Source organism: Harmonia axyridis, chromosome 6 (assembly GCF_914767665.1).
Source record: "Harmonia axyridis chromosome 6, icHarAxyr1.1, whole genome shotgun sequence".
Taxonomy (NCBI): domain Eukaryota; kingdom Metazoa; phylum Arthropoda; class Insecta; order Coleoptera; family Coccinellidae; genus Harmonia; species Harmonia axyridis.
In genome coordinates, this window is record NC_059506.1 from 2,742,525 (window position 1) to 2,768,800 (window position 26,276).

Below are 26,276 nucleotides of genomic sequence, written 5' to 3' on the forward strand. Positions count from 1 at the left end.
ATTAATTATACATTTTGGTACTTATTTACCTAATCTATAGCGAAGATTAATAAAGATTCGATAAATTGGTATAATCATCCCAAAAAGTAGCATTTGCATTTGCTTGCATGTTTATAGGACTTTTTCTTCAAATTATCTCCTTTCCATTGGATTTTTGATTTCCTTCAACTTCAAAATTCATTACAATAAAAACAAATGATGATTCTACTGAAAAAGTAATTGTCAAATGTTTTTGTTTCATGTTTATAATACCAGTGAAAACGAAGTTATAAGAACTTTTCATTTTCACGCCATTTTCCTATTTTCTCTTCACCAAATTAATAATCTGGATAATCCGAGCCCGAAAATGTGCCATTCATTTTTTCTAGCCCAACGGGATTCTGATATACCCTCACTAGACAACGAATTTGGGACACCCGATAGGTACTCTCGAACCGAATATAGGACAGACTATTATTTCCAAGATCCAACTATCTCGTTCCAGTTGATTTATGGATAATTTCTTTCTCTCAAATGAATATTCAACAGAAAATGGTGAATGAGCCGGTACCAAACCTGTGAATAGCTCTTTCCGTGATTTTTATTAGGTGTATCTGAGATGCATAGAAGACCTGGTGTGTCTATTATACCTGTAAAACTTTCGGAAAAAACGGGAGATTTTTCTGATTTATACCTACTTGATTTCGAAGGATCGCGTTTCTTTCAGATGGCGCATACATCGTTTACATTTGACATTTCTCTCAATTCTCGACTCTTGTGAACCAAGGGCGTAGATCTTTTTTTCTTGGGGGGGATAATCGAAAAAAACATTTTTGAACGACAACTTTACTCATATCTGTAATGTTAGAAAAAAAGTTTGATAACGGAATTTGAACCAAATTACTCGAAATAATTTTTTTTTTTACTAATTCGGTTATTCTTAGTCTTACCTTATACTGGGTGTTCTCAAATAAGAGAAGGAAAATGAGGAATTACTTGGATAATTTTGAGAAAAAAAATGTTTCATGAATATGAGCCCCCAAACGCTTTGCTTTCGATATACAGGTTGTTTCTAGTGTGTCATACTTTTTGTGATGCTTATATCAGTTTATCAAATATTTATTAATCTTCGCTACAAATTGGGTAAATAAATACCAAAACCTATGATTAATTCATTCATTAGAGCTTACTAGCTGTTTCTTTATAATAATTTGGATTTTCCTGAGGATTACTAGAAATTTTTTCTCGAAATCGATAGCAGATACGACAAAACTATAACAAACCAAAAAGTGTAGTACTGGACCAGAGTTTTTTTCTGCATTTTTCTAAACTAACAGCCATTTACCAAAATATAGTTTTGGAGAAAGTAAGCAGGCATCCTTCTAGAAAAAATATCACTTTGTAGATTTGCATTCAAAAGGAGCATATCACATGTTGAAAACTTTAAACTGGAATATCTATGGCCAATTCAAATTAAATATCTTGGAAGGGAAGGTTATACGAGAAAAAAACTTAAACTTTAACACATATGTATCTTAAAACAAAATGTTTGGGGACTCATGTTAGAGGACTTTTTTTCTTAAAATGATCCGGAAATCTGTCATTTTCATTTGTATCTCCAATGTAGGAACACCGTGTAATTACCCCAAGTATCCCCCCATGTCTAAGCTCTTGTCGTGAACTTTGAGTATAGAACAATAATATTTTATATTCTATGGTCTGTCATTATATTCCATTCATTTCAATAAAAATTCGATATGAACTGAATTGTAATTTATTGTGAATGTTTGCAGTGTCTAAAATCAGTATTTCCTTTTTAAACGGCACCTGGCAGATAGCGGGAATTCGAAAAATTTTGAAGAGCGCCACCTTACAGATCTCTGGTTAAGCTGAACATCAAAGCAACAGGTGAATCTCTCAAAAAGTCTGAAACAAAATCGAATCATTGCACACACCAGGTTTTCTGTACATCTTAGGTGTATCTTCAACTTTGCATCAGCCATTTTGCAATATATGGCTGTAGCTGTGTTCATAGGCATAGAATAATATGAACTGGGCGTTAGAGAGAGACCATTGATATCTGGGTATTTTGACAAGGATAGAATAGTTAATGGCAAAATATTAGTTTCGTAAATTGATTGTGAATGTTTTCTTGTGGAGATTGCAGATTTCTCAACGATTTACTAAGTGTTTGTAATGTTGTAATTGTTCTGCTTATTTTAGTACTAATAAACAATTTTAGGTTGGTAAGTCTGCTTCGTGTGCAGCTTATAACTTTGTTGTTAGATCCAAAAAAAGGTTGGACGTGATTGATTTTTTCAATCTGTGTCCATAACCATATAGTTTTGACTTCGGTTCGGACATTTGTTCTGGAAAAATTTATTACTTTCTTAATGCTTTTCTCATTCTTGTTAATGATCGTATTTCTATATAGCTGCAAAAACTTACTGTCTCATGCCATGTGTCATTATAGAAGTTAATAATGACGCATGAAAAGCTTCCCGATGCTTCTGGAAAAACTGCTTATCTTGTTCGTGATAGGTGTTCACCACAATATTGTATTTGGAGTTTTCATAAAATATCCTGAAAAAACAAGAGAAACAGTCATAAATAATATCTACAAACAACTCAAACCATCAAAGACAAGAACATTTGCCTAAACGTTGATCACAAATTTAAACATTGATTACTTTCTGATTTCTTAAGAGAAATCAGAGAGTAATCAATGTTGCCATGTGTTTTCACAGATATCTATTGAACTTTTCATTGTTAGGTTCAGATTAATTGTAAGTTCAGATTTAGATAACTAATGAATTTTTTTTTGGTATTGAATAGTCTTTCGTAATGTAAAAAATAGTTTCCAGTGCCCTGATGATGGCCATGTAAATGACCAAAAGCTAGGCCAAATTTAATAAAGAGCCAAATAAGATCTTCGAATGACTTCATACGTAATACATTATTCCTTTGATAAGGAGGAATTCTTCAGGTAATGCCGTAATATTGTAATTCAAATGAAATATCTATAGGTGGACAATTACATGGATCATTTAGTCAGCAAAGGCGTAATGTATGTAAGTAGTTATTGATGTAAATATTTATGATGTAAAATACAATTGAACTACGACAACTCGAACCATGATCTGTCATAGTCCATTATACATAAAATACAAGTTATCGAGACTTCTAGTTATTGAAACAAAAAATAGACTAACACATTTTCAACACATCTGTTAATGGAATCCTAATATTCATTATTTTCAGATCACAATCACTTTGTGGAATATAGCAAGGAACGAAACTGTACCAGTGTTGGTATACATTTCTGAACGTTATTCAGGTAGGACACATTGATTTAACATTTTTTGTATTTATTTTATTGGCTTCTTCGGAAATTCTTTTCAATTGTCCCCAACCTGACTATTTCTTCCCTAGTTGGAATCCAACATATTACAGTTAACACTACCTACCCAATTGATGTTGATTTCAGAAATGAAATAATTTTTTCGGAAAACATTACATAGGTGTAGATTTTCAATACGAAAAGGATCGCCGCACCACTCGACTGGATGATGATGAATTTGATTACCTAAGATTCAAAACAATGAATGTAATAATACTAGAGTTATAAGTAAAAACTGAACTTTTTGTGAAACTTCAACACCATGTATGAAACTTGTTAGGATTTATGTTTGTATGAAATTTTTTCCATAAAATTTTCACACCTGTCGCTCCTGAGTGCAGCTGAGGCCACCGCAACCGCGCTTAGCTAGCAGCCTACATCATGGTTGGTAGGAACAACTGACTCACTGGGAAAATTTTAGGCTTTCTTAAAATATGTGTGGTCTGCCGTCCACTGACCACTAGCTCTTAGACTATGTATACTTCCTAGCGGCGGCTCTGTTCATATGCCAAAATGTAACCAACAGACAGTCATCAGAATCAAAGCAATATTTTTGTATTTTTGGACAAGAAAATCAAATTATACCTTGGCGTGTCAACTTTCAATCTGTTATTGCAGCGGTCTATCAGATAGTGCATCACTCTGTTTCCCAGCAGGCTCTGCAGCATATTCTTCGAAGATATCAGTTTCAGCAGAGAGTCTATCACGTCGTTGGGTATGGATTCCTTATACAGTTTGGTGTGATAGTTCATCGCAGCGTACTCTAGCATACTGCCGATTTCCAGCAAAATAGATTCGTTGACATCTTCTTTCTGCACCCAGATCAGAAGCAGCCTTATCTAAATACAGTAGACATTTTCGTCAATACTTGTGAGAAATGTTTATTATTAATCTCATCTCATATATCTCCAAACTGTTCAATTAGTAGTTCTGTACAATTGGTACGAATGCTCAAAAGCTCCTGATATCAGGGCTTTAAATTTTTTTTTATGTTATGTTATACTCGATGTTATATAGGGTGATTTATTAGCTCACCGACATATATTTTGGGAACATACGTCCGATTTCAATTATATAAGCAACTAAATCGCTCCAACAGTTACATTCATATATTTTTCAGTGTAATAAAACACGCAAATCAGAATATATACCAACAATGACATACTGACAAGTGTAATCTGCTTGTTTCTAAGAATACTTTCCGTTATCAATGATATTATATGAATAGAAATGAATGAGACTTTTGAAACCATTTTTTTCCTCGAATAATTTGAATCGAACATATGTTCCCATAACGTTTTTTTGTTAAAATTACATGACCTTTCATATGAGAAAGTTTGACGGTGAGCTAATAAATCATCGTGTACCTATTTATGCGAAAAATCTCAACCTGATTGAATCTGTAATCACAGAAATATTGGGTATTTATTTTACATTTTTCTTGAATTCTCAGATATATATTTCCTTCTCATTTCTGCTTGAGTTTTCTAGTTCTGATGAAACTATCCACAAGCACAAAGCTTCAAATAGTTAATTTATTTATACAGGGTGATCTACGAAGGCTATTTGTTGAAATGAATAAAAGAAATATTCGAGATTAAATTTAAAATTTAATAGTTAAGCGCTGTTACGAAATAATTCTTGGAAAAAAAATCAGATTTTTTTGTCTTCCCCTTTCGGAAATGATAATTTTTTTTTTGTGGTACTCAATTTTTTCATTCATAATCAGATCACTTATTCAATTCTACATTGCTTCAATGTATCATTTGCGTATTTTTCCCAGAAAATTTGTTTTGCATGAAAATTTCTGATTTTCTAGCTTCTATCTATTAGAAGATGCTTATCTCCCGTTAATTGAAAATTCAATTGAACATACATCCATGGCAAAAGTTAGCCATGACATAACACCCAAAACTCAATTTCTTCAAATGAGAACCCGTTTTTTTTTTAAATGAGAACTCTTTTTTTATTGATCAGCTGAAAAATAGTGGATAGTGTTATAAAAACTACGGCTCTGAAATGCTTATTTCTCAAGATATTCTTCGAAGTCTAATTTTCTCTTATGGAATCTTCTCCTTCTTTTTTGCTCCATGGGTGACGGTGAAAAAATAAACAATTCAATAATGATAAGTTATAATTAACATTGGAATAAATTCCTATGTAAGAAAATATTGAGATTTTTTCAGATTTCAGACAAATTTTCTGCAAAAATATGCAGATGATACGTTAAAACAATGTAGAATTCAATGAGTAATGAATGAAAAAACTGGGTGATACATTTGATAAGTTTAATACATATAAATATTCCTACAAAATTAATTTTTAATACTTATTTTCTGTGAAACAAATAATAACAATAATAGATTATTAAAAATAAACATTAAACACATCAAACCCACAGTTTACATTTTCCGAGATGGTTACGTCATTTGGTTTTACATTTTATTTCTCATGACAAGAGAATTCACAGTTTGCTAATGCATACTACTAATTAATATTTTACGCGTTTTAAAATGATGAATAGTTGAGCAGAAAGCTATAAAATATTAAATCTCAGCGATAGAAATAAGAACAGGTATTTTGAAAAACACACATAATGCATTAATTCTTTGGTTTGCTGCTTTTTCGAAAAAATGTAACATTCAAAGTTGAAAATAATTACACCAAACTGAATTATGTATTTTTTCATGACAATAACGGCATTTCCCTAAAATTTGTGAAAAATATAGATTTCGAAGTGAAAAAAGACAATCATCTGAGTACTGCCTGAAAATATTGAAATCACATGAAACGTTTTGAAGGATTGTATAAAGTAAAAACAAACGACAAAATTCACACAAAATCGAACAGCTGATTTCCAAATTATTGATATCAGAATTTAGGCCACTTTTCATGAATCACACTGTATATCTCCGAAACTGACAGTCTTACGATGCACAACAAGCTACTTTTCTGAAAGTTCTGAATGACCTGCATTCACTACTGGACATTGGCCAACCACTCATGAAACACCCTGTATCTTCTCAAGTGCAGTTGGTGGTTCCCTTGTGGGTATTGAAAATTTTCAAATCGTTTTATACTCGTAGTTATAACATAGACGATAAAATATAGAGTTATTTTGATACAAAAAAGGAAGTAGCAACAGAATGACGTTTCTCCGCGTTGTCCAAACCCAGGAAGTTCAATTAGCTACGAAAATCTTTAATTATATAAATTTCTGCCACCTTCCTAAATATATCGATAAATAGGAAGACAATAACGCAATGTTCAAACGTACCAACTGAGATAAGTTTAAGTTAGTAATTATGTCCGATAGAAACGGATGAATTTCGTCATCGATTTCAATAGTACAATACTTATAAAATGATTTGTTAGTTTCCTCAGTTCACACTATGAAAAATTGTGGTGCTTTGATATGAATAAATTGGTTTTACTATTTACTCTCTTCCTGGAATATACTATAACGTTAGGTGATCGATATTATATTGAAGAAAAATGGAATCAGTTTCTGGTAAGTATTGTACAACTTATAATTAGTTATTTAACGGAACTTATTTTTCACCCTGAGTTTGTTTCAGTAGTGAAGTTGAGGGATTACTATGCCTTTTGGGCCATCTATCATTTCATAACAAATTGTGTATTTTTAGAGTTTTGAGCCGGGAGTTGTTTCAAACTATAAGATTTGACTCGCTTATGTCAGGATATGTTTATGTATGAAGTAAGGAACAAAATTCATACCTCCGTTATCGAATGTTTCAAATCAAAACACTAGGACAGGTCAATTTTAGTTTTCAATTAACCACCTAATGACATAAAAATCTTATTTATCATGCACGTCATTCATTTTTACAGAGTCACGTCATTATTATTTTTTCAATACCTACCTCAATTTTTTTTTGCTGATTTATTAGACTTATTCATTAGACACTCACCTCGAGTGATGGTGTGGAAAGATTGTTACGATGAGTAATTTTTTGCTTTTTTGAGAAAATAACACTTTTACTGTGGTCTGTGCGATTTAAAAATGAAACTCTCATGAAAGAATATATTCATTTAACCCAAAAAACAACAGAAATTTAGCGCAAATGTTCAAATTGGACTCCGTTAACCTTTTGGCATTGAGCGATACGAGTGTAATCACTTTGTACACTTCGCTCAAGGACTTCCGGAGTGATCTGCTCCACTTCAGCGCGAATTCTCAGTCGTAAGTTGTCTGAATTATTTGGCCTATTAAAATGAACCTTTGATTTTAAATGACTCCCCAAAACAAGTCTGAGGGTCAACTCTGTGAAACGCAGCAGCACGATATTTGAACTTTTTGCGGTTTGATTTATGTCTGTGTTGGCAGCATAATATCTTGACAAAACATTTCCTGGAGAGTGGATAGGACGTCGAGGACCTATTGAGTAGCCACCGCGTTCCACAGACTTGGTGCCCTCAGACTATTATTATAATTTAGAAGAAAAACGGCAAAACATTCGCGCTGAAGTTGAGATGATAAGGATAATTATAATACAATCCAAGAAAACTACAAAAATGGAGAGAGAAGCTCCTGCATGGAAGACATTTCAGCGAGGTGAACCAGTATCATGTCGACATTGAAGCCTCGAACTATTGGCTTACATTAGGAGCGATGTATCCAGAAACGGAAGGTTTTCTATTAGCTATCCAAGATCAAGTGATCTCAACGAGAAATTACTGCAGGCATATCATAAAGGATCGAACTATTACTGACGATCGATGCCGATATGGGTGTCTAAAGGTCAATTTTCATGAGAAACTCAGTGGCGAAAACTGTTACTCCATGGCTATCACCATTACATAGTTACAGGGTGTTTTTCGAAAGTGTTCATCTTCGTAATATTGCTGTTAACTTTTTTCTGTTGAAAATTTTTCATTCCTGTGAAAACCGTCTGATAGCAACTTTTTACGTAGAATTCAATGATGTTAATTGAATTTTCCACAAAATGATATTTCATGAGATATCGCTATAATTTTTTTTTTAATGGGACACAAACCGATAGAGCTGATATTATTTGATGTTCGATGTCTTAACATGTGGCCGACTAGGTCGCGCCTGGCCCAACGTCTATGGACTTTAACTCTTAGGGAAGATTAAAAGATATAATAATAGACGTTAGGTCAGGTGACCTAGCCGGCCACTTCCCTGTACACAGCAGAAATACACGTATAGACATTTGAAAATTGCATTGATTCTCTCCACTCTTCTCTCTCTACATAAAGTTCTTTCATCCAACAGAATATGAACAACAAGAAATACGAACCATGGGACTCGAAAAAACGTTTCGAAATATTCACTAAGAACATGCACATGATGGAAGCTCATAACAAACGGTTCCTTCGGGGAAGTGAATCGTTCAAGATGGACATAGGTCCTTTTTCGGACCAAACGGAGGAGGAGTTCATGTTGAAATTCGAAACTCACACCAGTCCTTTCAGAAGTTCCATGGAGCATGCGGAGTTCAATTCGTTCGTCGAGAACCATAACGAAAGGTTGCCGAATCAAGTAGACTACAGAAACAAGATGCAACCGGCTAAGGACCAGAAAAACTGCAAAGCGAGCTGGGCTTTCGCAGCTGTAAGTGCATTTCTCTAATTCTGTGGTTATTCCCTTCATTCTTCCACATCTTGTAGAACAAAATCGTGCGAGAATATATCAGAAACGCACAGTTTTCATGGTTATATTTTTTTATTATATGTTGGTACCCCGAACTTTCCGCCACGGCTTTATCTGTCAATTCATCAATTAGCCTTAAAGAAATCAGTTCTGCCAAACAACATTTTTCAATGCAAAAATCACTAAATGATATTTATGGAAATATTTCATTAATTTCAATAAAAATGCAATGAATTCGAGAATAGTTATTTATAATACAAGTGCAGAAGGCATTGATATTCTTCCACGAGTTCAAAATTCAAAAACGAGCCACGAAGTGGCGAGTTTTGGAATGAACGAGTGGTAGAATGAGCCTTCTGTACGAGTATTATACATTATTTTCTCTAATTCATTGCATTTTCATTGAAATTAATGAAATATTTCCATAAATATATTTTAGTGATTTTTGCATTGAAAAATGTTGGTTGGCAGAACTGATTTCTTTAAGGCAAATTGATGAATTGACAGACAAAGCCGTGGCGGAAAGTTCGGAGTACCAACATAGAATAATAAAATATAACCATGAAAACTGTGCGTTTCTGATATATTCTCGCACGATTTTGTTCTACAAGATGTGGAAGAATGAACGGAATAACCACAGAATTAGAGAAAATAATGTATAATACTCGTACAGACGGCTCATTGAACTTGTGGAAGAATATCAATACCTTGTGCACTTGTATTATAAATAACTATTTTAACTTCGGCGGTTGACATAAGGTAGGGAATAGAAATAGGAAATCGGGAAGGCCCAATTTTTGGGGGGGGGGGAGAAGTTTTAAATAAGAATTTTCCTGATCTTGTAATTATTTTAGCTTTAGTATGTCAACTTCTAAGGGGGTATGCTAAATTTTAGTGAGGAGGCATTCCATTTGGGGGAGGAACATCATTTAAACCATAACAATTTCTATAACAACTAAAATCGCTAAAATTTTCCCTTTTGAAAAATATACAGGGTGATTCCCGGGATGGCCTATTGAAGGTTTATGGAAAACTAATCATAATTTTGAGCTGAAAATTTGTATATTGGGGTTTGAGACAATGATCTTTCTCCCTAAAATATTTTGAGGTCTCTACAACTTCCGGTTATACCGGAAACAGACTACTACTTCCTTATTTCAAATGGCACAGCCAGTATATTATTGCATCATTAGATAGCTTTTTTGATGGCAATTTCGGCAATATGCCATACCTTTGGTAAAAATTCAACGGTTCATGAGTTATTGGAATTCTTATGAAAAAAATGGTGGCAATGAGGACTCATTGATTCTCCCAATGAACTCAGTCGTTAAGTCTTGCTTCATTCTTTGGTGGTTGTTTCGTTGGTTCTGTTTCATTCCAAGATATTTATAAAGATCATCCGACTTCATTGCTTCTATTTGCTGTCCATTTGCGAGAGTGATCGGTTCATCTTGTATTCTTCCTCTCACTACGCTATTATTATTATTATTATTATTTGAACTGGGGTCGTTTTGGTTCGGTAAGTCTTCCGGAAACTGCGATCATGCAGATCTTTTGTTCTCTCCCCTTCTCATTCATAGAAACCCAAGGAGGTCGTCAATGACTTCAATAAAACTGACAACCTCCTTACAGGCCTTGGCCATTACCTCTCTGGTATCCAGGACCGGCTTACCCATGTGAATGGTTCTTAGGCCAGCCAGCTCCGGGTACTTGCATACCATGTGTTCGGCTGTTTCTGCTTCCGATCTACAGAGCCTGCAAATCTCGTCTGATGACTTTCCCATACGGTACAAATAATTTTTGCACCGACAGTGCCCCGTCAGCAGTCCCACCATCACCCAAAGCTCGACTCGTGACAGCTTTAAGAGCTTTTTGGCGTAGGTAGGTGAAATCGTCAAGAATTTCTTTGCCTGAAGAAGTCTAGGAGTTTTATTCCAGTAGATCATCCTGTTGTTCAACTCCCATAAGAAAGGCTCAGGTCCAGCAGGTGTTAACCTTGATGCACTTTTTGCAAGTTGATCAGCTTTTTCATTTCCTTCAACCCCACAGTGCCCTGGTACCCATAGTAGAGTCACCTTATTTACTCTGGCCAGTTGCTTTATGGTGTCACGGCACTCCCAAGTCAGCAGAGACCCCTGGCAACACGATTCCAGGGGTCTCAGCGTGGTTTGACAGTCCGTGGTGATGTAGATATGCGCCCCCTTGAGGTTCATTTTGAGACACTCCTGAGCGCATACTTAAACAGCCATTATCTCGGTCTGTAGAATCGAGGGCTCACTTCCCAGGGCTTTAGAGATCCTCAGTTTAGGTCCATATATCCCAATGCCAGTGCCCTTCTCTGTTTTTAATCCATCTGTGAACCATATGGATGACTTTTTGTCCAAACAATTTACGAGACTTATTGCACTAGGACGGTCATTTATAACCGTTTCAAAATCGTAGGTGGTTGACATAACATCCAATGGTTTTGCGAGGAGATTTGAATCTAATTGATTCAGTATCCTTATATGTCCAACCCAGTTTCAATGAAGGAGCTTTCCATTAAGGTAAATTCTTATTGCTTCGAGCAGGCTACATTTCATCACATGTAGATATAAAGATGTAAGGGAGGCAAGTCTAGTATGACATCCAGCGTTGCTGTGGGAGCTGTGCGCATAGCTCCTGTGACACCAATGCACGCCAGCCTTTGTAGTTTCTGCAACCGGCTACGTGTGGTGACCTCCTCGGTTTTTGTCCACCATGCTAGAGATGCATAGGTGACAATAGGGCGTACCATCGCTGTGTATAACCACTGTACCATTTTCGGTTTCACTCCTCATGTCTTTCGAAAGAGTCTTTTGCATGCCCACATAGCCACCATGGCTCTGGAAAAAGTCTTATCTATATATTTCCCCCAGTTCAGTTTACTGTTCTGGATAACACCTAGGTATTTGCATTCACTAGAGAATTGCACAGTCTGACCATTTAGGACCAGAGCTCTGAGGTCGAGATTCCTTCTTCTAGTGAACGGAATTATTGATGTTTTCGAGGGGTTGACAGTAAGTCCCTCTTCCTCGCACCAGTTTTCAATAATTTTGAGAGTAAGTTGCATTCGGCTACTTAGTGAGCACCCATGCTTGCCTCTCAGAGTCACCACTATGTCATCGGCGTAAGCCTGGACGTTGAAGCAAGTTGTAAGTAACGATTGGCAATATTTGAATGGATGAATGATTTCATTTGTAACCATTTTTTCAAAATAAAGTTGTATTATCATCAAAAAAACAGTGGGAACTGCGTTACGAAATTGTTATAGTTTTGAAAATAATAAAATGAACCCATTTAATATCACGTTAATAAAATTTTTCTCCACAGGTTGCCGTAGTCGAAGGTATGTCGAAGCTGAGATTCAAACAGGACATATCCCTCAGCGAACAGAATCTGGTAGACTGCGCACTCGGCAACGAGTTCATGTCAAACGGCTGCGAGGGTGGCTCCCCCTGGGGAGCCCTGCTCTACATGAAGTTACACGGGATCGACACGTCGCAAAACTACCCTTACACCGGCGTTCACTCGAGGTGCAGGTCGATATCGAACTCGAGCGTGCACCTGAAATCCCCCCATCTGATGCATCTCAGCGAATACGACCTGATGAGGACAGTTGGCGCCACTGGTCCGGTCGCTACGACGATAGAGGTGACACCTACCCTCATGCACTACAAGAGTGGCATCGTCTTCGACCGCAAGTGCGTCGGCAAGACTACCAACCACGCCGTAACAATTGTCGGTTACGGTGTACAAGACGGTTTCCAATATTGGCTGGTGAGGAACTCGTGGGGTCACAATTGGGGAGATCAGGGTTACTTCAAGATGGCGCGAAACTATGGGAATAATTGTCAGATCGGTATATCGGCGTTTTTCGCGGATGTTTCTCAATGAATGAACCTAATGTGACGAAGCTGTTCATGAATAAATTAATCGAAATGTTTAGTCTCTTTTTCCCTATCACTTTCTCATCCCGTATTCATCTACTCCTGTACATTGGACTGTCTCAAAAATTTTCACTCCAATTCTTTCCAGGGACCGTCTTCTCGACAAGTGATGTTTCAAAACGTATACAAACTTTTCCAATGTCACACGTTTTGGTATTCTTGACTCGTGAACTTGAAAATGTACACGTTCTCAGTGCGAATGCTTTCTGCGAGCGCTTTTTGGCCTTCTCATTTAGATATTTACATATACAATCTATCTTTGTTCCAACAACTCATTTCGTCGGACGTTGTTGTGTTATTAAGTGAGGTTATGATGTTATGATGTTGTTATTTTTGGATCTATTGGATTATGTGGAACAAATGGATCAGCGGAGATATACACAGCGCGGAGACCCATTCAATGATTTGAGTGAGGATCAATTCGTTTGAATGTTTCTGGATATCCTCAAAGAACATGGAACACCTCTGGAAAATGAACCAGTGGAAGGAACTCCAAAATATTTATACAACAAAAAAAAGAGAGAAATCAAAATCCTCAAAGATAAAATGGGGTTCTGAAGCTGTCTACTCGAGCATAGGGTTCTTCATTGTACTTCGGAAACAGCAAGTAACATTGTCAATGCTTGTGTAGTGCTCCATAATATTTGCATTGAAAATACAATGTACCGGAACGATGGTACATCACAAGTTGATTTGGGAATATATATGACTTCCTCATCGATAGTAGAGATCGAGTAGAAGTGAATATGCAAAGGATAAATTCGGAATTGGCGGCCGATCGAAGATTCAGATGCATAATTTTATTCGCAATCATGAAGCCGAGTAATTTGAAAATTTGTTAAACAATTTATGAATATATAATATAATGATTCCCTTGATGTGAAATTTAACTTGTAAATTCTTAATGAATTATTACTATTTCGTTTGTTCCAATTAACATGAACACATTTTTATGAAAGTTTATGTAGAAAACATTCTAATAAATAACAAGTAAATAAACCAAATGCACAACATAAACATTTCTGCTGATAATATGAACATTTAATAAAAAAAATTAAGTCCCTTTATGTCTCTCAATATATACTTTTTCAAAAATATCTACCACTCGTTTTTGAAACGTGTAGGTACGTTAAAAAGATCACTTGTCAAGCATACGGACCCAGCCACCATTAGAGAAGAAAAATTGCTATCCCTTCTGCAATAGTAAAGAAGACCCAACTAGGTGCGAATCACAAATGTCTAAAACTGTATATCAAACATCCAGATCATTGAAAAAATTGAGTCCAGGTGTATTCAGTAATGGAGTAAAGGATTCGATGGCGTAGAAATGGGGGGTACTAGGGGTAATTACCCCCACCAAGATTCCCAAATTACCATGTCGCGAATTCTCGCAAAGACGACGAACGAACATTTTTCTATAAGATGAACCAATAATCATTTTACTTTTCTTCAAAATCCACACGGCAGTAAAAAATTTGACCCTTTTACGGTTTAGGAGTTTATTATCGCTTTCAAGATGAGTACTTTTATTTCACTACAGACACGTCTTTGTCCGAGGTTTATTATTTTCCTATCCGCTTTCTCGGCATCTCCCCTTATTTGCCATCTGTGATTTTTGCATCCGTCATCTGTATACACTTCCCCGTTGTTTTCGGTGTTTTGTATCATTCTCGTCACAAAATATCAATAGTGTAGTTATCGAAGAATTGAACTGACTAATTCGCATAGAAAAATTGTGTGGGATGTGTTGTACCATTTCTTGTTTCATTCAAATTGCAATTTGTTTGTGAAGACATCAATTTTGAATTGACTATATCTACACGGTTTTTCTTAATTGGAGGTACAAATGAAAATGATATATTTCTTGGATAATTTAAGAAAAAAAGTCTATAAAATGAGTCTCCAAACATTTTGTTTTTGAGATACAGATGTTAAAGTTTGAGTTTTTTTACTCATAGAACCTTCCCTTCACAAGATAATTAATTTGAATTGACCATAGGTATTCCAATTCTAGTTTTCATCATGTTATAGCCTATTTTTAGTGCAAATCCACAGGTTGATATTTTTTCTGGAAGGGTGTCGTATCTGCTATCGATTTCGATAAAAAATTCCAAACAGCTCTCTAGTAATCCTCAGAAAAATACAAAGTATTACAAAGATCCAGCTATTAAGCTGTTATGAATGAATTAATTATAAGTTTTGGTACCTATTTACCCACTCTGTAGCAAAGATTAATAAAGATTTGATAAACTGATATAAGCATTGCTAAAAAGTACGGCACACTAGAAACACACCGTATCTCGAAAACAAAGCGTTTGCGGGATTATATTCATGGGACTTTTTATTCCTCAAAATTATCCAAGAAATCTCTCATTTTCCTCCATAACTGTAATTCAGGAACAGGAATAAATATTTGATAAACTGATATAAGCATCACAAAAAGTACGACACACTAGAAACAACCTGTATATTGAAAGCAAAGCGTTTGTGTGCTCATATTCATGAAAATTTTTTCTCGAAAATTATTCAAGTATTTTCTCATTTTCCTTCGTAACTCTGATTTGAGAACACCCAGTATAAGGTAAGAACAAAAGAATTGGTAATAAAAAAATTATTTCGAGTAATTTGGTTCAAACTTCGTTATCAAACTTTCTTTTATCACATTACAGATATGAGTAAACGTTGTCGTCAAAGAAATTTATTCGATCTACCAAAAGATGAAAAAATTGAAGGCATTTCTTTGAAAGATTTTTGATATGAAATTAGTTTTCAACAATTTGCATACTTTTGTTATCGCAATCGCAATAAAATATGGAAAGCAGCAGCGGTAGTGTTATTCTACACGGTTGCAGAAAAAATATTATACGCAACACGCATGAAAATGGATTTTTTGGACTCACAGACTTGGAATTTTGTCTATTCGTCCAAGAAACCTATTTTCCGGATTTGTTACGTAAATTACTATTAGTCCTTTCCCTTCGCTCACTATAATGTTTTTACTGGTTAGGTCCGGTACATATTGAGTGAAGTGTTTAAAAGGACATTATAATAAATCACATATCATATAATATTATTATTTACATATGGACCTAAGGGTCATTGCTCTCCAATAGGCGCATGAATGAATTTCGTTTCAATTATAATGTGTGAAATATCTTTAAAATTGTTTACAAATTGGAAGTTAAGATAAAAAATGAAATAGTTTCTCTAATGATACTCGTAATAGAATAGTTCAAATTCAATATTGTATAATAATCATTTTCATATCAGATTAAAATAAAAATCATAAGGATGCTTTCTCTCGAGTTACGTATTGTAGAGATAGGTACAGGTGATAAGAAGCTATATCAAAAATCGATATCTGACAATACTGTTGATCCACTGAGCATAGTGAATACATTCACTTTTTACTTGTGATGATTCTGTGATTTCATATTTTGAAGACATGAAAACGGTTCTTCTTCTTTTTGTTGTATTTAGTTGTGAGGCACTCGAAGATATTGGTGTACATAAAGAATGGCTACGCTTCCAGGTATTTATTTTACTCGATAAAATTGAAAATAAAATTAGGTTGATTGAATGATTTGATCAAGCGAATCACCACGATGAAAGGTTTATAAAACCCACCATTAGAGCAAAAGTTCTAAAACGTTTTTTCTGTATTTTTTATAGCTTATATGATATTCATATCAGACCATGGAAATTAAATCTAATTTTAGGAGAGAGTTTGCGTTCATCAAATGGGACATCCTATATTTAAACGTAGTTTGTTGGCCGCAGATTTGTCGAAAAGCATCCCGTTATTCATCCCGGTGATTTTTCCTGGAAGAGTTACCGCTTTTTTCCTTCAAACTTTTTTTAGTTGACCAGTAATTTAAAAATATTTAGGAATAAATATTAGTTTTGGTGCTCATTTTCCCGATATGTGGCAATGATTCATGAAAATTCGATAAACTGGTATAATCATCACAAAAAAGTAGGACCACAAGAAACACCCTATATCTCGAAAAAAACTTGCGGACCCATGTTGATAGGACTTTTTTCTATTAGAATTAACCTAGAGATGTTTCATTTTTGTTTTCAACACATATTTAGAAACACCCTTTACATTTAGATACTTCCCTGAAATGGCACTGTCATATTTCGAATTTGAATGGGAGACTGCTATCTGTGTTGTATTCAATAAATGTATTGAAAAATCAAATATCATTCGATATCCTGATTCAATTTAAAAACAATTATTTAATTTACTTCGCAAATTTCGAATCCTTGATGTCCTACCGAATGATCTTCTGGGATAATTCGGCACTCACCCCTGGTTTCTCAATCAACGTAAAAATCAACTTAACAGCTGTCAATTCTATGGTCATGCGTCATTTGGGTTGCTGAAAGAAAAGGTTAACTCCATTTATTTGAACCACAGTATAGGAACTATACAGTAGTAACACTTCGAGGATTTTTTGTCCATGTCGGACACGCGCATTCCTCCTAGCGCAGCTTAGAGAAATTGAACCATATCATAGAAATCGTCGATTTGCACGTGAACCTAACCTTAAGTGTCAAGTTATTTACTCATTTTACCTTGTTCTGTTAACAAGTAAAGATTCGTTTGTTAATTTTGAATTTCCAAGATTTAATTTATTTATCGATTTATTTGAAATGGTGAATCAATGCAGCGTGTTCAATTGTCGAAAAAACAGTATTAATTCAAAAAACAAGATTTCTATTGATTATATCGATATATTTGTGTGATAAAACAAGATTTCTATTGATATATCTTTAAGCTATATGTATAAACGAAGAATATAATTTTTTTTTCATAATATGTTTTTCTTTAATTGTTCTCGAAAATTCTCTGACAAGTTAAAATTCCTCCGCTCAAGACCCTTCTCTTAAATTTTAGTAAAAAAACTAGGAGTAAACATGAGTGACAAAAACAACTTATTTGGCTACGTCAATATTTATAACTGACCTCTGAAAGAAGAAAATATTTTCAATTCAACTGATTTTTTGTCCTCATACCTTCAACCTTCGACATATCTAAACCGATTTCGGAACTTTTTTTGATAGGTATCAGCTAAGGTTAACCAAATTACAATAATAACCTACGACATTCAGTTCTACGTCAGATATTATTGTATGACACCGACCCTCAAGCCTTAATTGTACGTCATAACATGTTAATTTCCAGTACTTTCTTCATAAGAATATTTCTAAATCGGTTCTGCTTTTTTGTTGAAAAGCTTTTATGGTGAATTGGTATTTATAATATGGAATTATTATAGGAATGGAATTATAATATAATATAATATAATATATTTATTTACCATTTCAATTTTAAATATACAATAGTCTTTTAGTTAATGATAAACAATATATAGAATCCCTACAAAAGGATAAACCTGTGAAAAAAATTCATCAAATTATAGGTTCAAGTCAAATGTTAATAATGAAAGTTTCATTGATTTATTGAAAAGTATTTTAGAGGAAAAAATATACAATTTGAATGAGATAATTATGAAATACGTCCTTATTTCTAGTGTCACTATAATAAATATACTAACCATTGATACATGAAATTTAAAAATACTGAAAAAATGACTTCCAAAGCCACTCTCCTTATTGAAAATCTCAAGATTTCCACGAAAATTCTAATATACTTTTGAATTCCCGCTCAAATGAATGAAGATCTTAATGGCTTCCTCCTGCACTGGGAGGAATGCGCGAATTCTCGAGAGTGTTACTACTGTATAGTTCCTATACTGTGTTTGAACATTCTGCTAGTTAACACAGTGGCCAAATATTATACGTGAATTAAACTTGAATTGTACGTCAAGCGTCGTTTTGAGTTTCTGAAACGCATTTTAAGGCAAATTCAGGTTCGATAGCCTCGCACAGGGTCACCACATGTCATATAGATTAGTTTATGTTACACTGAACAATATTTCAGAAACCCAAATGGATCTGACAATCTGACATCTCTGTCAAATTGGATGGTGTTTTAGTTGAACAATGTCTTTCAGAAAACGGGGGTCAGAAGATGACTTTAAGGTCAATTCTAAGAAGAATATTTTAGATGGATATAGCGTATATCTACATCAATCCATAAAATTATTTTGTTTCAATTTCATCACTTATTCTATGTGTTAATCTTCTGAAATAAATTTTGGTTATTATTTTTTGTTTTTGAGAAGATCGAACTGTCTTCCATTTGAGTTCTCCCTTTAGGTTAATCAAACTTTTCGTAGGAACTGTTTGGAAAAAAATATACATCAACCAAGGCAAGAGATCAGAGATTTACGACGTTCAAAAATAACCTTAAAACAATAGCACATCACAATTCTTTGTATCGAGCTGGAAACACGACATACAGAATGGGTGTGAACCAATTTACCGATTGGAGTCCCGAAGAACACTCACTATACGTGAATAAATTCAAGGTTATGAATAACTCCAATGTAAAAGTAGTGTCATATCACGCTGTGAATGAAACAATTCCTGAATCCATCGACTGGAGACTACGAGGGGCAGTAACAGAAGTGAAGAACCAAGGTCATTGCGGATCCTGTTGGGCATTCAGTGCAGTAAGTATGATTTTCTATCATCTTAAAATTCTTAAATACACTGCGTACAAAAAATTAACGCACATTATGGAAATCTCAAATTTATTCTACAACTGAAAGTGTTCTCAATGAAAATTATTTTTAATCAGAATTATGCATGCATATGTTATCCCCTTTCAACGTTTTTTGAATTTGACCCAAGAGGAATGTGCCCAAGAGGAATGTGCCCAAGCGGTAGTTTTGCGAGAAGAAGGGTGTACATACACAAAAATTGCAGAAAGGTTTGGAGTTTCCCATACAAGTGTGTCCAGAATGTTGCAGCGATTCAGGGAGACAGGTATGAATGTCCGAAGACCAGGACAGGGTAGACCACGGGTAACAACTGCCATTCAAGAACGTTACTTGAGAGTGTCTTCGTTGAGACAACGGTTTGCAACCACTCGCCTCCTTCAAAATCAGCTTGAGCAAACTCATGGGGTGCAAATTAGCACTCAGACAATAAGAAATCGTCTCAGAAAATATGATTTAAGGCCTCGTGTCGCGGCAAGAGGCCCAGCTCTTACCCCAGCCAATCGAAGGGCGCCTTTGGATTTGGCGAGAGAGAATATCCATTGGGAAGAGGCTGATTGGGAAAGAGTTCTCTTCACAGATGAGTCTAGATTCTGCCTCTACCATTGTGATCGACGTTCCCTTGTATACAGACGTCCACATGAAAGATATGCTCAGTACAATTTCCTGAATACTACTGGTTTCGGGGGAGGATCGATTATGGTATGGGGTGTAATAACTTTGACTGCTCGCACAGACCTAGTGGTCGTTGATAATGGAGCTATGAATGCTGATAGGTATATAAGGAACATTCTTGAAGAGCATGTAGTGCCATTTGCCCCATACATTGGTGAAAATTTCATTTTAATGGACGATAATGCCAGACCCCATCGTGCGCGCATCGTTCAGGAGTACCTTGAAGAGGTTGAAGTCTCTCAAATGGAATGGCCAGCAAGAAGTCCAGATCTCAATCCGATTGAGCAGGTTTGGGACAACCTCAATAGAAGGCTGAGAAGTTCAGAAAAGCATCCAGCTACTCTTAATGACTTAGGAATCCAACTCAGAGAAATCTGGGAAGGATTAGATCAGAACATTTTAAGATCATTCATTTTGAGTATGAACCGGCGTTGCCGAGCTGTAATTAACGCAAGGGGTGGAAATACTAAGTATTAAATCACTTATCAGCATTCCAGTATTTTGAAAATTGTTTATTTCTTTTCTTTCACATAAGATTCGGTGAAATCCTGAATTTTTCTTCCATTCAATGTGTCTTGTTTCGTTCAAAACTGTCCCGAGAGAACATAAAAAATAACTTATAAAGTCAATGTAGAGTTAACTTTCATTAAAATTGAGATTTTCACAATGTGCGTTAATTTTTTTGCAAAGTGTATTTTCTTCTCACTTTAATAGGCCATTCAGAAGTTTGGTATTTGTATGAGTAAGAAGAAACAATTGTGATCTGTGTAGATCTTGTTACTGTGTCCTTACCCAAAGCGGTCAAACGTCACTTGACACTTGTTTTCGATTGGCCAAGTAAATGAACGATGAATCTTGTGTAGAAGTTTGAAATGAAGTCATCGAAATGAAAGTTTTCATCATTCTTTGAGTTATTGATAAAAATTGATATTTTGATCACCAATCAATATCAGTATTTTCTAGAAAAAACCGGCATGATGAATCTTATTTGTATCCTCGTTAATTAAATCTAATCTCATTTGTAACTGTAAAACTTCAACAAAAAAATCACAAAAAAAAGGTTGTTGAGGAGTCATAACTCATAATAAAGGGATTCAGGGGAACACACTTATACAATTTATTCGCACAACAAATATAAGAAATAATTTCTCTCTCAAATAAAGATCTATGATAATAATTAAAACGTCTTCTAAAATTAATTATTCTTTGTAGCAATAACCCTAATAAAAATAAAACTAATACCTAATTCAATTCAAGAATGCCTTATGCTTCCTCTCAAATGGAATTTTTTTTTTAATTATCATTTATTTCTGGACTAATTTGATCTCTTGATCTTACTTTATCCGGTGCATGGTTTTCATTTGAAAAATCAAAAATAGTTTTTACTTCAACGAAGAATTGCTATGAGTGTCATTGAGTTATTTTTGTATGGTAGCAGTTTAAATTTCTCAAATGAGAAATCTAACGACGAAAATGTATTTTTACAATTTCCATTCGTTTTTGAACCATTTTGGGCTCTTAATTCAATTTTATCCGATACGCCATCAATTTTCACGGAATTGTAAACCCATGACACTTTTAGCAATCCATCCCGGAAGTATAATGATTTTTTTTAAACAAAAACCGATTACTGGTTCAAAGTAAAATCAAGATACTATATCCAGAAATGAATGAGAATTTGAAAAATAATTTGGAAAAAGCAGTGTGTTTTTCTCCGAAAATATTCAATGCAAACTCCACTGGTAAAAATAAAAAAATTGTATCTTGATCTAGTAAAAACGTGTATCTACCAAATTTCATATAAATATCTGCAACAGCATCACTGATGTGGTGAAGTTCCCAGAAAAAAACTGGAACTGGAAGCCTAACCACTCTGTACCTCAAATTACCTCATAAGATTATTTTTCTTACTCCAAGAATTGCCACCTATTCAAGGTGGCAATTCTTGGAGTAAGAAAAAAAATCTTATGAGGATTCCTTAAGCATACTGTTATATTCAATAACAGTATGATTAAGGAATCCACTTGGCAGATCATTACCAGTACTCAACTTTAATTCAGTCATTTAGTAGTTCACCTCGGAATTCGAGATACTCAGCTTTAAACTTGTAAGAACATGTATTTGGACATTCTACAAGTTGCCTTGAAATCTAGACATGCTACTTAAGGTTCCCGCAAATTTTAAATCTAAGGTCAAAGGTCTCAAAAATCGTTTTTTTTTTGTACATTCTTTGCCTTCTCGTTTCCTATGAATTTTGCACTATCTATTATCATCATAAATATTGTAAACGATTTTATTCTCTAAAACTTTTGTTTGGAAAGTTTTCTATACGTTGAATCGTTTTCGAGATAGATGGCGAAGAGCGTGCGGTTAGAGCATCATTTAAGGTCAACCAGTAGTCCTGGTCAAACGCAGTATAAAGAGTAGGGCAAGCTTGTTACAATGCTTTAGGGCCAGTTTCATAAAAGAAAGTAAAGTCTCGTTTTCCGTTAGAAATATTCTTTATAAAATGACATGTTTTTCATAGTTAACGAACATTTACTATTTATGAATAAACGCTTACAAGACTTCAACAATTTATTCACTCAGAATATAGGATTTATGAATAATTAACAAGCTAACATAATCCTAGCGATCCAATCTGTGGAAAAGTTTAAGGACGCATCCCTCAAAGAGAAGCGCATCTCGTTGAAGGATCTGTCCTTGAACTTTTCATTTGATTTGAATTTCCTTTTTAAACATAAAATCTGTGTTACTATGGGCTTATTGAACGCCGCTTAGCACATCTCTACTGAATTTTGGGTTTAGATCGTTTGTGCCCGCTTAGTTATTATAGCAATGTTGGCAAACCAGTGGTTAGAGTGAACGGATTCAACAAAGATGACTAGGGTTCAAACCACGAATACTCTCAATATGAACTTTAAAAGAGAACCAAGTTTGACAAACGGTTCCTCTCAGAACCTAACAATCGGTGATAAGAACAACCAAATGACTATTAAACAAATACGTTTACCATTACTGAATTGAAATATCGATTTTCTTCAACATGGAATAATGTTTATTAATTATTACTCAATGATATATTAACCTCAACCATATTTATTTATTATAAATAAGTGAAGTGTAATAATAAATGATGATTATTGGTGGGATTTCAAATAAATTACTTATTTACATGAAACTTATATTTGTTTGTCCATATATCCAACAAATGATTTATTAACTATTATGCATTTTTGATAATATCAAATAAAGACTTTTCTCAGTGTAGAAGAGGAATTTGAAATACTACAGCGGTTGGAAGACGACTATGACGAAGAAGATAATAAAACTATAAGTTGTAGTTCTTGTAATTTTCATTGAATTTTTTCAATTTCCACAACCATAAATGTATTGATTGATCTGTCTAAGATGCTCGGACTATTTATAATCTACCGAAACTTCAATTCCGCAGGTGGGCGCCCTGGAAGGCCAAGCCAGCATCCGCCTAGGCAGAAGAGTCAGGCTGAGCGAGCAGAACCTCCTGGACTGCGCGGACGCCGACTACGGCAACCATGGCTGTAACGGCGGAGACAGCTACTCCGGCTTCATCTACGTCCAGAATTACGGCATCCAGTCCGGACAGACCTACCCCTACGTGGCCGCGCAGGGAAAATGCCGTCAAAAAACCGCCGAGCTATACGTGGAGGATTATTTCTTCCTGCCCAACTCGGAGGAGCAGCTGAAGACGGCCGTGGCGACCCTAGGTCCCATCGCCGTGGCCATCGAGTCCACCCAGGTGCTGCAGCACTACGCCGGAGGCATCTTCTTCGACCGGACCTGCACGGGCAGGTTGAATCACGGCGTGCTGGCCGTCGGTTACGGCGTGGAGGCGGGCCAGGAGTACTGGCTGATCAAGAACTCCTGGGGGTCGGCTTGGGGCGAACAGGGTTACTTCAGGCTGGCGAGGAATAGGTACAATAATTGCGGGATAGCCGATTACGCCAGTCGCGCAACTGTTCGTCCTGGGAATTGAATATTCGATAGTGTTTGCAGAGCCTTTGCTAGCCAAACTGCCACCCTAGGACGATAGCCAATTTGCCGCCCTAACAAAAGTCAATTCAGCCGAATGCAATATTTGTTGATTGGATTCTTGTGCCTAGGGATGGAAAATTGAAGGCATCTCTTAGAAAGATTTTGATAATACCAAAGGGGGAATATTCAATAACAAAAAACCAACAATTTTGAACCTGTGTAAAAATTTAAATTAATATCAGGATTGGTGAAAAAACAGAAAACCTTCGTGTTTTTCTTTCATATTATAATAATAATAATAATAATAATAAAATAATAAAATTTATTTCAAAGTATGTTTCACAACAATCTACAGATCAATCATGAGCATAAGATGAAATATCGTCATTCAAGTCTGGATCATCCATCAAAATATTCGCTTAGACAGTTCCATCTCGACCAGCAAATTCTTGACCTTCGTCTTGAATAGGCTCATAGATGAACATGTTTTCACATTATCTGGCAGTTTGTTAAAAAATCTTATACCTGCATAATTTGGATGCGTCTCTGTTATGTGTAATCTATGCTTGGGATAGCTAATGTTAACTTTTCTTGTATTATAACTGTGAAAAGAGCCAACTTCTGGGAACAAGTTTCTATTTTTGTAAATGTACATTATTGTCTCAAGAATGTACAGCCCATATATTGTTAATATCCTATTCTTCTTGAAGATACCTCTGCAACTTTGGGTACATTTCAATCCGAACATCGCTCTCATTACCCTCCTCTGGACTCTGAACAGTTCCAACATGTTGTAGTGGCTTCCCCATACAATAATACCAAATCTCATGAGGCTTTCGAAGTTGGCAAAATACATTATTTTCATTGATTCCTCATTCATATACTTTTGAATAACTCTCATGGAGTATGCCACTGAGTTAAGTTTTTTTCACAATTTTTCAATGTGTTCTGTCCATATTAGATTTTCTTGTATAGTGATCCCTAGAAATTGTGTGGAATTTTCTGGTTTTATGTCTTGACCTGATAGCGTAATACTGTTAGGAGTCTCAATCTGTTGCTGTTTCGTTCGAAACAGGATAACATTAGTTTTGTCAGTATTCATAATCAATCCATTATTTAAAAACCATTGTTCCAACTGTTGAAATAGACTGGAAGCTTCAGCTATCAGATCAGGATAGCTAGCATTTGCAACTAATATATTTTTGTCATCTGCATAACTTGTGATCTGGCATGCGCCTCTTGATCGTACAATTCCAATCACATCGTTCACAAACACAATAAATAGCAATGGCCCCAGTATGCTACCCTGCGGTACTCCTATATTATTCTCCTTGTTATCTGATTTGTTTACTTTTCCATCCTTGACAATTTTAGTTCTTTGAGTTCTCTCACTTAAGTATGATTTAATCCATTCCAAGGCATCTCCTCTGATCCCATACCTTTCCAGTTTATACAGTATATGGCGATGTTGGAGGCAGTCGAAAGCCTTTGACAGATCTAAGAACAATCCCAAAAGCAATTCGCCATCCTCAAAAGCCTGCATTATTCGATCAGTGAACTGTACTATAGCAGTTATCACAGATTTCCCTTGTATATACCCATGTTGATGACTGCTCAAGATGTTGCAAGATTTCATGAACTGTATCAACCTATCGAGCGGTAGAGTGACATTTTTTCCTAGTTCTCTGACCATAACTCTTTCGAAATCACCTCCTATCGTTTTTCCCAAAGGATCAAGTCCTATATCGCCTTTTTCGTAACCTAGCCTATAAGAGTATAATTGTGTTGGAGGTTATACAAGATATAATTCAGGATGGTGCGTATGAACGTGTTGAGCGATGCGCTCAAATCTATCAACAATGCTGAAAAGCGTGGAAAAATACAAGTTCTGATCAGGCCATGCTCCAAAGTTATCATTAGGTTCTTGACTGTAATGATGAACAAGGGTTACATTGGTGAATTCGAAATTG

General features: G+C 35.2%; 3 protein-coding genes across 3 annotated transcripts in view; 2 read left to right on the forward strand and 1 right to left on the reverse strand.

Annotated features, from left to right (window-relative positions):
• LOC123682584 overlaps positions 1-26,276 on the reverse strand; it is a 60,915-nt gene that overhangs the window by 17,022 nt on the left and 17,617 nt on the right. The window contains exons 6-7 of the mRNA XM_045621297.1: positions 3,965-4,218; positions 2,428-2,562 (exon numbers count right to left, since the gene is read on the reverse strand). Coding sequence (XP_045477253.1) covers positions 2,428-2,562; positions 3,965-4,218 — 389 coding nt within the window. The remainder of the gene's footprint in view (positions 1-2,427; positions 2,563-3,964; positions 4,219-26,276) is intronic.
• LOC123682585 (ervatamin-B-like) lies at positions 6,714-12,983 on the forward strand. The gene is made up of 3 exons (XM_045621298.1): positions 6,714-6,890; positions 8,640-8,978; positions 12,369-12,983. The coding sequence occupies exons 1-3, from the start codon at positions 6,795-6,797 to the stop codon at positions 12,930-12,932; spliced, it is 999 nt and encodes a 332-aa protein (XP_045477254.1). The 5' UTR covers positions 6,714-6,794; the 3' UTR covers positions 12,933-12,983.
• On the forward strand, positions 16,350-24,720 carry LOC123682586 (procathepsin L-like). The gene is made up of 3 exons (XM_045621299.1): positions 16,350-16,517; positions 19,234-19,569; positions 23,747-24,720. The coding sequence occupies exons 1-3, from the start codon at positions 16,431-16,433 to the stop codon at positions 24,305-24,307; spliced, it is 984 nt and encodes a 327-aa protein (XP_045477255.1). The 5' UTR covers positions 16,350-16,430; the 3' UTR covers positions 24,308-24,720.

Excerpts from the sequence above, each read along its gene's own strand:
- LOC123682585 (XM_045621298.1), top strand. The coding sequence starts at position 6,795 with ATGAATAAATTGGTTTTACTATTTACTCTCTTCCTGGAATATACTATA. Across the intron at positions 6,891-8,639 it reads AAAAATGGAATCAGTTTCTG|AATATGAACAACAAGAAATA; the intron begins GTAAGTATTGTA and ends TTCATCCAACAG. Across the intron at positions 8,979-12,368 it reads CGAGCTGGGCTTTCGCAGCT|GTTGCCGTAGTCGAAGGTAT; the intron begins GTAAGTGCATTT and ends TTTTCTCCACAG.
- LOC123682586 (XM_045621299.1), top strand. The coding sequence starts at position 16,431 with ATGAAAACGGTTCTTCTTCTTTTTGTTGTATTTAGTTGTGAGGCACTC. Across the intron at positions 16,518-19,233 it reads AAGAATGGCTACGCTTCCAG|GAACTGTTTGGAAAAAAATA; the intron begins GTATTTATTTTA and ends AACTTTTCGTAG. Across the intron at positions 19,570-23,746 it reads CCTGTTGGGCATTCAGTGCA|GTGGGCGCCCTGGAAGGCCA; the intron begins GTAAGTATGATT and ends TCAATTCCGCAG.